This window comes from Chelonoidis abingdonii, chromosome 7 (genome assembly GCF_003597395.2).
Source record: "Chelonoidis abingdonii isolate Lonesome George chromosome 7, CheloAbing_2.0, whole genome shotgun sequence".
In the NCBI taxonomy this organism is placed as follows: domain Eukaryota; kingdom Metazoa; phylum Chordata; order Testudines; family Testudinidae; genus Chelonoidis; species Chelonoidis abingdonii.
In genome coordinates, this window is record NC_133775.1 from 19,121,087 (window position 1) to 19,133,269 (window position 12,183).

The 12,183-nt window shown below is 45.7% G+C and overlaps 1 protein-coding gene across 15 annotated transcripts in view; it reads left to right on the forward strand.

Moving 5' to 3' along the window:
- Positions 1 to 5,708: 5,708 nt before the first annotated feature.
- RAVER2 (ribonucleoprotein, PTB binding 2) overlaps positions 5,709 to 12,183 on the forward strand; it is a 77,408-nt gene continuing 70,933 nt past the window's right edge. For 14 of the 15 annotated variants that reach the window (XM_075067676.1, XM_075067679.1, XM_075067682.1 and 11 more), the window contains exon 1: positions 5,835 to 6,060. In XM_075067676.1, coding sequence (XP_074923777.1) covers positions 5,836 to 6,060 — 225 coding nt within the window. In that variant the 5' untranslated portion in view covers position 5,835. Of the gene's footprint in view, positions 6,061 to 12,183 lie in introns of all 15 variants that reach the window. The other variant, XM_075067685.1, reaches the window with a different exon arrangement.

Consider the following 12,183-nt stretch of genomic DNA (forward strand, 5'->3'; position numbering starts at 1 on the left):
GTTCAGATGCAGATTTGAATCCTCAAATTTAGGAGTATTCATATATAGGACTTTGATTACAGGTACGGCCCTGAACCAAATCCAGACAAGATGGGTCTGTTTCCCTTCTTGCCTACAAGAGTGTAATTCAATTGACTTCAGTGGAATTATTTCCATTTTACACAAGGGTAAGTAAGAATGTAACTGTTTTAGGGCTGTAACTCTTTTATATTGCTTTCAAAGTAACATAAGCTAAATTGGAAAAAAGCACTCTTATTCTGGAATAAGCAAATCCACACGGGGATTTATACTGGGGTAACTACAGCACTATAATTATAGTGGTATCACTATGCTGGGAAATTTCAGTGTGTAGACAAGCCCTTAGAGTTATAGGGAACATAATTTCCTCTTATTTGCACTAGTATAAAACGGAAGTAATTCCATTGCCAATGGCTGGTTACACTGATGTAGGTGAGAGAATAAGAAATGTTTTGATTTGGTTTGGGGGATTTTGCCTCAGGCACATAGCTAAATAAAAATATTAATAAAAATACTAAATTTCAGGCATCCCACAGCAATACCCAAACCAGCAAAGATTTATGCATGTGAGTCATTTTACTCAGATGAGTAGTACAATGGTTAAAGTTACATGCAGAAGTCTTTGCTGGATTGGGCCCTAAGTGTGAATCCAAGTACTCAGTCTGGATCTCTACTGAGAATGTAACACTTTATAGAATGAGACTTGAAAAATGCAATGTTGATATAATAATTTAATAGTCCTTTCTATCAATGCAACTAGCTTCACATGATCAAAGTAATACTTGCTTAATCTTTATTTGTAAAATTTATCTCTTTAAATGTCTCTAAACAAGAAAAAAAATTGATAGCCTTATCTCATAGTACAATAGGTTCTGACATTAGTTTTATTCCACTAATTAAATAAAACTATACCGTTTCTGAACCATTTCTTTTAGCATGGCACATTAACCTTCCATTACCTGTATTCCGATACCCTGCAGCCCATGTAAAAGCCAATAAAGTAAGCAATTGTTGAGAAGGTAATCATTATAGGGAAGATAAATTGTCAATAGCATATAATTAACTAACACAGAATCCATTTGCTAAAAATAAGAATATTTTTGTGTGCTCAGTAATTTAACTGCTCTCAAAATCTGATTATTTCATTGCTATATGGTGCTTGTATCTTGAAAAATAAAAAAGCAAAGCCACAACTGAATGATAACTTAATCTGGAAATGAATCTTTAAAACGTTTCAGTACTTTTAGTAGAGCTATCAGCTTTTTCATGGTCCAAGAAATACATTTTCTAAATAGTCAGCCACATGATTTGTTTGTGTACTTGATTTGAGGATATAATACTTAGCATCAATATTTCAGTTAATGGTTGATATTAAAATCCTTGTCTGGCAAAATTGCCTTATTTGAAGAAATTAAGACTTTTCATTGGCAGATTTTATCTTTCCCAAGGATTTTGTATAACATTGGATATTATCCCTGTTGTAACTATAACTTTCTTGGAGCATCTATCACCATTAAGGACTGAACTGCTAACAGAATCGTCATGTGAAAAGTATTTTTCTAATTTCCTTTTTTTATTAACTTTTACTATCAGTGGTTGAGGCCTCTAGGTTCTATTGTAATAAAAATAACAATTTGTAAATCTGCTAACATTAACAATATAAGCCTGTACCACATAGCTAGTGCTTTGTATGAAACTGTGCTGCCCCTATATTCTTATATTAGATAACTGCCAAATGCTTGAAACCATCACTAGTGTGACACATTTCTCTCCCAAGTTTATTCTACCTCTTCTTGAACATCTGTTTTCACCTTAAAAATACAGCCCAATGGAAATCACCCTGACCTCTCTTATTTTATATCATTGAGACCTGTTATCATTTTGTTGTCTTTATGCTGTAGCCTCTCTCCACTAATATCCTTCCTATTGTGCCATGACCAATGCAACAAATAATGTTCCAGATGGAGGGAGAGTAATAAATACCTTATATAGTAACACTACTGATGCATTGATAAATGTTTTGGTCTAGGTTTTGGCCTACTGTACTTTATTTACACAGTTCAGCATGTGGCTTTCAGTAAAGTCCAGCTTTTTTTATGTAGTTTTTCATCTGAGATAAGTAAAATATGTCTACACTACGGCCCATGTTGGTATAACTTATGTCACTTTGGAGTGTGAATAAACCATCCCCTCTGAGCGCCATAAGTTACACCAATATAAGTGCTCGTGTTCTGCCATTTGCACAGGTGGGTTTTTTATGTCAACGGAAGAGCTCTCGCATTGGCATAGAGCGTCTTCACCAGACATGCTGCTACAGTGCTGTACATGTGGACATGGCCAGAGAGAGGTTAAGTGTTTTAACTGACGTCATAGGGGATTTAATAAGGAAATAAAAGCCCCAAGATCCCTCTAGTTTCTATTCCTTTCTTCATGCTAGCAGAGCATACAACCTCCTTGAAAGAGAGACCAGTAAATGGATATGGGATTTCAACTCTGACAGGCAGATGCACCAAACCATGCAACTGAGAGACTTCTTAGGCCTAATAAACAAAGCATTTTGGGGCCATAAATTATTGGGATTAATCAGTCAGTTGACACACCGATAACTTGTTCATATCTATCCTTAACCTTACCAGAGTTGTACTGGAATTTGGCTCCTTTCTTTCAAGAAGACTTTTCTTTGCTTCATAATAGAAATTCCATAACAAAAATCATTGTTAGAGACTAGAAGTAATTAAAAGTTTACAGTGTAGTGTTGCAGAAGATTTGTCAGTTCAGCAAAAAAGGCAATCAAAAAAGTATAGAAAGCAATTAAAATGTTTCTATTAGATTTGGTTAAAAAATTACAAAAATTCTTAATGAAAATTTTCTCAAAAATGTGTCCCAGTTTACAATGTAGTGTTGCAGATGATTTGTCAGTTCAGCAAAAAAGGCAATCAAAAAAGTATAGAAAGCAATTAAAATGTTTCTATTAGATTTGGTTAAAAAATTACAAAAATTCTTAACAAAAATGTTCTAAAAAATGTCTCATTTTTCAATTACTTCTAGCTTCGCTAAGAAGGAGGTGATAGGTAACTTAGAAAATATACAGACTGATGTGCCATAAAAACTAGAATGACCTGACACTTCCTGTTGGAGGTGGCATCTATCAAATGAGACATAGTGCCAAAAATTCAGATAATCTGTATTTACCATAGTCCCATAATACTTTACACAAGAATGGGAATGTTAAGACGTGTGTCTTGGCCAAATGCCATCTTGGGTAATTATATTTTGCCTACCTAAAATCCTCCCTGCATTTTCAATAAGATACAGTATCCTTGCTAATTTACTGTCCTAAATTGTTGTATTACTCATGCTGTGAAGCAGCTGTCCTCCTGCAAGTGATTCCATTTCAGTTGCTTCTGAGGGCATGTACATGGGGAATTGTGTATTATGGGGAAAAGTGGAAGACATGGCAAAGTGGGATCTTGAGCTACAGGATGCAGCATTTGAAAGGATATAGGGTGAAGCAGAATGCAGTGGTGTCCCAGAGATGTATATGGGGATCAAAGCAAATGTGCATGGGGTGAAACAAGTTTATGTGCTGCTGGATCTTGGTGGAGCCAAGCACAGGGTGTAGATTTTATGGATGCAATAGCACTGGCTATGTTTATCTCTGTACAAAATTCAGCTGCATCTGGCTTTTTACCCTTTTCTATGGAAGACCTAGGGTGAGAGAAGAATTTATAAGAGGAAAGGTCAATGGATTCCTGCTATGAGGGAGGGTATTGTGTATGGAGGTTTGGAATACAGAAAGGGTGAAGTGATGTGCCAGCTGCATTGAATAGTTGGGGATAAAATTGGGGTGACAGGCTGTGTGCATAGAGGGAGTCCCAAGTGTGCAGTAGGTAGTGGGATGTAGTATGCTCACAGGGAGAAGAGGTTGGAATGTAGTAGGCTCCCAGGGAGAAGAGGTTCCAAGTGGGAATCCTGGTAGAGCGGCATTCACTGAGACTGGGGTGGCAAAGTAGAGATCCTGGGACCATGGGCTGGGGGTCAACATTGGAGCCCCAGGTTCAGTGGGTGATGGGAGGGGAGGTGCACTGTGCAGGGGCCTACAATACGATTCCAGGCTCAGTAGGTGAATGAAGGAGTTTACCAGGGGGAGGGAGGGCAGGATACAGTGATGTCACAAGCTTAGTCACTGTGTGGGGAGAGAGGGTACACTGAGGGGCAGGATAGGGTACAGTGGAGTCCCAGGCTCATTGGATGGAAGGTGGAGATTGGAGTCCCAGGCTCTGTGGGTGTGTGAGGGGGGTCTACTGGGAGCAGAGGGGATGCAGTGGGGTGCTTGGCTTGGCGTGCAGGAGGAGCAGGTGTCTACTGGGGGGCAGTGGGGTGGGGTGCCACAGTGGGATCCCAGGCTCAGTGGGGATATGGGGAAGTGAAGGGGGCATAGGGTGTGGGGAGCAGTGGGGTCCCAGGGTCAGGGCATGGTTTTGAGGGATACACAGGAAGCAGTGGGGTCCCAGTCTGGGGGTTGAGTAGGGAACAGTGGGGTATGGATGGCCTGGGGGTGAGAGCGCAGAGTGTACCGGGCTCAGAGGGCAGAGATGTACAGGGGCAGGTTCAGGGGGAGATGGGGGTGAGGAAGAGGAGGAGGGGCATCCCAGGCTGGGAGGAGTGGGCTGAGGGTGTAGGGGCAGCTCCAGTGGTGGGAGGCTGAGCGATGTGCGGGGCAGAGAGTTATGGGAGTCAGTGCACAGGGAGTAGTGGTACTTCAGACTAGGAGGGGGTGAGGTTGGGTTCAAGGATGCATGTGGCTCAGAGTATATGGGGGGGGGTGCGAAGCAGTAGTGCCCCAGGCTTGGGCTGTGGAGGGGTGAGTGGGCTAAGGGATGCGAGGGGGTTGGAGAGCAGTAGGGGGTGCGGAGCAGTGGTGCCCCATGCTGGGGCTGTGGGATGCGAGGGGGTTGGAGAGCAGTAGGGGGTGCGGAGCAGTGGTGCCCTATGCTGGGGCTGTGGGATGCGAGGGGGTTGGAGAGCAGTAGGGGGTGCGGAGCAGTGGTGCCCTATGCTGGGGCTGTGGGATGCGAGGGGGTTGGAGAGCAGTAGGGGGTGCGGAGCAGTGGTGCCCTATGCTGGGGCTGTGGGATGCGAGGGGGTTGGAGAGCAGTAGGGGGTGCGGAGCAGTGGTGCCCTATGCTGGGGCTGTGGGATGCGAGGGGGTTGGAGAGCAGTAGGGAGTGCGGAGCAGTGGTGCCCTATGCTGGGGCTGTGGGATGCGAGGGGGTTGGAGAGCAGTAGGGGGTGCGGAGCAGTGGTGCCCCATGCTGGGGCTGTGGGATGCGAGGGGGTTGGAGAGCAGTAGGGAGTGCGGAGCAGTGGTGCCCTATGCTGGGGCTGTGGGATGCGAGGGGGTTGGAGAGCAGTAGGGGATTGGGTGCATGGGGGGCACGGAGCAGTGGTGCCCCAAGCTCCAGTGGTGGAGGGGACAAGCTGAGAGGGGATGCACAGGGGTCGCGGAGCAGTGAGGGCAGGTGCACAGGGGGAAGGGAGGAGCAGTGTGGTGCGGGGAGCACGGGGATGAGGGGGAGCAATGGCGGGCGGGGAGCAGTGGTGCCCCAGGTTCGGGGTGTGTGAGGGCGGGCTGAGGGGTGCACGGGGGGCGGCATGTGGGGGGGGCCCTGACCACTCGTGTCCCAGGCTCGGGGAGGCGAGCCGTGGTGCCGGGCTTTGGTCCCCTCTCTGAGACCCGCGGACCCCCCTAGACGCTGCAGCCAGCTGCCCCTCCCCGCCCTCGCTGGCCCGCCCGCCCCTTGCCAGCCAGGCGGGATGTCTGTCTCTGGCTGCAAGATGGCGGCGGCAGCAGCGGAGCCGGGCACGGAGCTGTCCGGGGCTCCGCGGGAGCCGGTGCTGGGGGCGCAGCCGAAGCGCGGCGGGAGGGCAGCGCCCCTCCGGCCGCCCGAGATCGCCATGCGGCTGGAGAGCGCCCGCCGGGAGCTGAGCAACAGGCGCAAGGTGCTGCTGAGAAACCTGCCCGAGGAGAGCAGCAGCCAGGTACTGCGGCGCCCTCGCTCCGGGAGGGGAGCCAGCCGGGCTGGGGGGACCCCAGCGCCTGCACAGGGCAGGCAGGAGACGGCCGCCATTCCCGTGCCCGCCCAAAGGGGAGACCTGGAGAGCGGATCCTCGACATCGCTGGGGTCCTCGCGGGTCCCGCTCCGAGCTCCCCCCTGCACAGAACACCTCATGGGGGGCCCGCTCCAACCCCCCCCGCATGCAGCGCCCCATGGGGGTCCCACTCCGAGCTCTCCCCCCCGCACGCAGCTCCCCACGGGTGTCCCTCTCCGAGCCCCCCCGGTACACAGCACCCCTCGAGGGTCCCGCTTCGACACCTCCACCGCACACAGCGCCCCTCGGGGATCCCGCTCCGAGCACCCCACACACACAGCACCCCATGGAAGTCGCGCTCTGAGCCCCCCCCTGCACAGAGCACCTCTCGAGGGTCCCTCTCCGAACCTCCCCCCCGCACGCAGCGCCCCATGGGAGTCCCGCTCCGAGCACCCCCCCACCCACAGCACCCCATGGGAGTCCCGCTCCGAGCTCCCGCCCCGCACACAGCACCCTTCGGGGGTCCTGCTCCGAGCTCCCGCCCCGCACACAGCACCCACGGGGGTCCGGCTCCGAGCCTCTCCCCCCAACCGCACACAGCGCCCCTCGGGAGTCCCACTCCGAGCCTCCCCCCCCTCACATACAGTGCCCCTCGGGAGTCCCGCTCGGAGTCTTTCCTGTGCCCCCACTTTCAGCTCCCCACAGGATCCTGCTACCCCCCTTCCTCCCAGCATATGGATCCCATAGGATAAGAGCATAGGAATGGCTATGCTCAGTCAGACTAATGGTTTATCTAACCCAGTACCTATCCTGTTTTCTGACATGGCTGGTGCTAGATGCTTCAGAAGGAATGACAGAATAGGGCAGCAATTTACTGAGTGATCCATCCTGTCATCCAGTCCCAGCTTCTGGCAGTCAGAGGTTTAGGAACACCTAGAGCAGCAGGTCTCTTAACTGTGCGTTGGAACCCCAAAGTGGGTTGAGACCCTGTTTTAATGGGGTTGCTAGGGCTGGCCTTAGACTTGCTGGGGCCTGGGGCTAAAGCTGAAGCCCAAGGGTGCCAGGGGTTCAAGACTTGGGTGGCAGGTCTCAGGCTTCAGCTTTGGCCCAGGCTGTGGCAGGGCTCAGGTTACAGGCCTCCGCCCAGGACTGAATCCCTTGCGCTTTGGCTTTGACCCCCACCACACACATGGGGCAGCGGGGCTCAGGCTGCAGTCCTCCCTCTTGGGGTCATGTAGTAATTTTTTTTTGTCAGAAGGGGGTTGCAGTGCAATGAAGTTTGAGAATCCCTGATCTAGAGCATGGGGTTATGTTCCTGGCAGTCAGTCTTGGTTAATAGCCATTGATTGTCTTCCAAGAATTTACATAATTCTTTTTTCAACCCAGTTATGCTTTTGACCTTCACAACATTCTCTGGGAGTTTCAGAGGTAGACTGGGCATTGTGTGAAAAAGTTCTTTTTTATGTTTGTTTTAAACCTGCTGCCTATTAATTTTAGTCCTGTTTCATGTGTTATGTGAAGGGGTAAATAATGCTTCCCTATTCACTTTCTCCATTCATGTTTTTATAGATCTCTGTATCCCTCTTAGTAGTCTCTTTTCTAAGATGAACATTCCCAGTCTTTTTAATCTTTCCTTGCGTGAAGCTGTTCTGTAATCCTGAACATTTTTGTTGCCCTTCTCTGTACTTTTTCCAATTTAATCTATCTTTTTTGAAATGGAGCGACTATAACTGCAAGCAATATGCAAGGTATGGGCATACCATGGATTTATATAGTGGCGTGGTGATATTTTCTGTCTTGCCATCTATCTCTTTCCTGATAGTTCCTAACATTGTTAGCTGTTTTGACTGCTACTGCTCACTGAGGAGATGTTTTCAGAGAATTATCCACAATGACAACAAGATCTCTTTCTTGAGGGGAAACGGGTAATTTAGGCCCATTATTTTGTATGTATAGTTGAGATTGTTTTCCAATGTGTATTACTTTGCATTTACCAACATTGAATATCATCTCCCATTGTGTTGCCCAGTCTCACTTTTGTGAGATCCCTTTGTGACTCTTTGCAGTTAGTTTTGGACCTAACTATCTTGAGTAATTTTGTATCATCTGCAACTTTGCCACCTTACTGTTTACCCCTTTTTCCAGATCACTTACGAATCTTTTGAACTGCATTGATCCCAGTACAGGTTGTTGGAGGACTGTGCTATTTACCTATCTCCACTGTGAAAACTGACCATTTATTCCTATCCTTTGTTTCCTATCTTTTAACCTATTGCTGATCCATGAGAGAACCTCCTTCCTATTCTATAACTGCCTATTTTGCTCAAGAGCCTTTAGTGAAGGACCTTGTCAAAGGCTTTCTAAAAGTTCAAAGTACACTGTATCACTGTGTCACTCTTATTTACGTTTGTTGACCATCAAAGAATTCTAATAGATTAGTGAGGCATGGTTTCCCTTTACAAAAGCCATGTTGACTCTTTCCCAAAATATCGTATTCATCTATGTATCTGATAATTCTGTTCTTTACTAGTTTCAGCCAGTTTGCCTGGTATTGAAGTTAGGCTTACCAGCCTGTACTTGGCAGGATCACCTCTTTTTAAAAAATCAGCATTACATTGGTCATCCGATACAGAGTCTTGCTTAAGTGATAAAGGGCCCTTTGTTTTCAGATTTTATTGTATTAAGTATTTCCCAGGAATTTATCAGTGTTTATTACCACAACAACAACAAAAGGTGAAAATCAGTGCAAAAAACTATTAATGATTTTTCTGGGTAAATACTGGAGTTTATTTTGGTGGACGGAAAGACAGGAGAAAAAAGTATTCAGTAGACTAATGCACTGAATACTGTTCATCAGTGTGGTTTGCTTCTGAACTAAAACAGAACTCAACACAATGCCAGCTCTGAGTTTAAGAAAACAATATATTGCTAATCCCCAAATAAAACTTTTCATTTGAATAAACAGTTTACTGTTGTAGACACAGAACCTGTAAATATTTACATTTCATAATTGGGGCACACCGTTTGCAGCGCATGCACTCATCTTCATCCTTTTCTCTTTTAAAAAAAAACAAACTTTTGAGTACTTCCTTGTGTTCTGAAACATATTCTGATACTTCTCATTTTAGTGTGTCAAATCTTTAAACTATTATCTGCTAACAGCTTGAAATACGTACGGGCTGTGCGTGAGATTCATCAGTACGTTCAGATGTGCACACAGAGCTTGCATGTGTGTTTGTTTATTGTGTCCCTCTTTTAGACTAATATATAACCTCACTTCAACAACCAGCTTTGCATATACACACAGGCTAATGTATTATTGTAATACATATATCTCATGGAATGTATTGTATTTTCTTAATAAAACATGTTATTTTTTATATATTTGCATGATACAAAAGTAGAGTGAAAATCTGAAAAAAAAAATGAATAATACTTTCTGTAAAACCAGGATTTTTTTTTTTTTTTTGGTAAAAAATTATTTAAACTGAAAATAAAGGGGCTTAGTTACATACCATAATGAGTAGTTCTGCAATTTCCTATCTGAGTTCTTTCAGAAATCTTGGGTGAATGCCATCTGATCCCAGTGACTTATTACTGTTTAATTTATCTGTTTATTCCAAAACATCTTGTGTTGACACTTCAATCTGGAACAGTTCCTCAGAACTGTCATCTAAAAAAATAGTTCATGTGTAGCAGAACCTCCCTCGCATCCTGTGCAGTGAAAACCAATATAAAAATTTCATTTTGCATCTGATCAAGAACTTTGTCAGCTCTCCAACACCACATTCTACAAGCCATTACCCTCTGTCGTAGCTTCCTACTCAGATTTGAACCTTAGCGTTCATAACTGAGAAGCTAGCATGAACCCTCTAAGCTTAATTACCAGCTTAGATCTGATATCGCTGCCACCAGCCAGGAATTTCCAGGGCCTGACTCCCTCGGGTCTCCCCAAAACGTTCCCTGGGGAACCCCAAGATTTGAACCTTAGCGTTCATAACTGAGAAGCTAGCATGAACCCTCTAAGCTTAATTACCAGCTTAGATCTGATATCGCTGCCACCAGCCAGGAATTTCCAGGGCCTGACTCCCTCGGGTCTCCCCAAAACGTTCCCTGGGGAACCCCAAGATTTGAACCTTAGCGTTCATAACTGAGAAGCTAGCATGAACTCTCTAAGCTTAATTACCAGCTTAGATCTGATATCGCTGCCACCAGCCAGGAATTTCCAGGGCCTGACTCCCTCGGGTCTCCCCAAAACGTTCCCTGGGGGACCCCCAAGACTCAGATGCCCTGAGTCTTACAACAAAGGGAAATAACCTCCCCCCTTGTCTCCTCTTTACCCCCTCCCAGGCTTCCCCTGGAAGATACAGCTTCAAGTCCTTGAAACACAAGCACCGAGAGATTAAGTATCTCTCCCCTCCCCCCTCCTTCTTCCCCTGAGGCTGTTCAGATCCACCCTCCGTAGATCTAACACAAAGAGAATTTCCCTTCCCTTCGTTCCTTAGCCTACCCAGAGAAAACTCAAACAGGTCTTAAAAAGAAAGCTTTATATAAAAAGAAAGAAAAACACATAAACATAGTCTCTGTATCAGGTTGACAATACAGGGTCAATTGCTTAAAAGAAAAAATGAATAAACAACCTTATTCAAAAAAAAAATACAATTTAAACATTCCAGCAACTACACACATGTAAATACAAAAACAATATAAAAACCTATATTGTCTTATACCTGTACTTACAACTGGGAAACAGAAGATTAGAAGCTTGAAGATAGAAAGATCCCTCTCATAGCCGAGAGACAGACAAAAGACACACACCCCAAAATTCCCTCCCTGAGCTTTGAAAAATCCGTTTTCCTGATTGGTCCTCTGGTCAGGTGTTTGGTTCCCTTTGTTAACCCTTTACAGGTAAAAGAAACATTAACCCTTAGCTATCTGTTTATGACACCCTCTGATCCCACTGAAGGTTACCAAAAGAAACTACACCATCTGCTCAAGAAACTTCCTGAAAAAGCACAAGAGCAAATCTGGACAGACACAGCCCTAGAACCCCGAGCAGGGGTATTCTATCTGCTACCCAAGATCCATAAATCTGGAAATTCTGGACGGCCCATAATCTCAGGCATTGGCACCCTGACAGCAGGATTTTCTGGCTATGTAGACTCCCTCCTCAGGCCCTACTCTACCAGCACTCCTAGCTATCTGCAAGACACCACTGACTTCCTGAGGAAATTACAATCTATTGGTGATCTTCCTGAAAACACCATCCTAGCCACTATGGATGTAGAAGCCCTCTACACCAACATTCCACACAAAGATGGACTACAGGCCGTCAGGAACAGTATCCCCGATAATGTCACGGCAAACCTGGTGGCAGAACTTTGTGACTTTGTCCTCACCCATAACTATTTCACATTTGGGGACAACGTATACCTTCAAATCAGCGGCACTGCTATGGGTACCCACATGGCTGCACACTATGCCAACATTTTTATGGCTGACTTAGAACAATGCTTGCTCAGCTCTCATCTGGACCCATGGAAAAGAAGCCCTTGAGGAATTCCACCATGATTTCAACAATTTTCACCTCACCATCAACCTCAGTCTGGACCAGTCCACACAAGAGATCCACTTCCTGGACACTACAGTGCTGATAAGCAATGGTCTGTCGGAGAAAAACTCAGTTCTCGCTTTTTGTTTGGGTGCAGCAGAGTCAGATACTTTATTCTGTTTAGCAGCTGCAACAGGGAGAGAGTGCACTAGGACATAGGGTCTCCCCTTCCTAGACAGGTCTCTCCACAGGTAAACAATTACAGCAAGCATTTATACTTTTGTTACAGACAATAATAAGCAACAGCTGCATTTTGTTTATACATAGGTCATCCTGATATCTTGTTTTTCTCACTTAAGAGACTCCAGTCTACATATTGTATTATCTACACAAGGTCGAAAAACAACTTCTCACATAGTTCTTTTCCACTCGCCTCACACAATCCTTGCTTCTACAAATCTCGCGTTATTAGGGTTACAGTTAGTCTAACTCTTGCTAACAAAGACTGTCATGCATTAAGA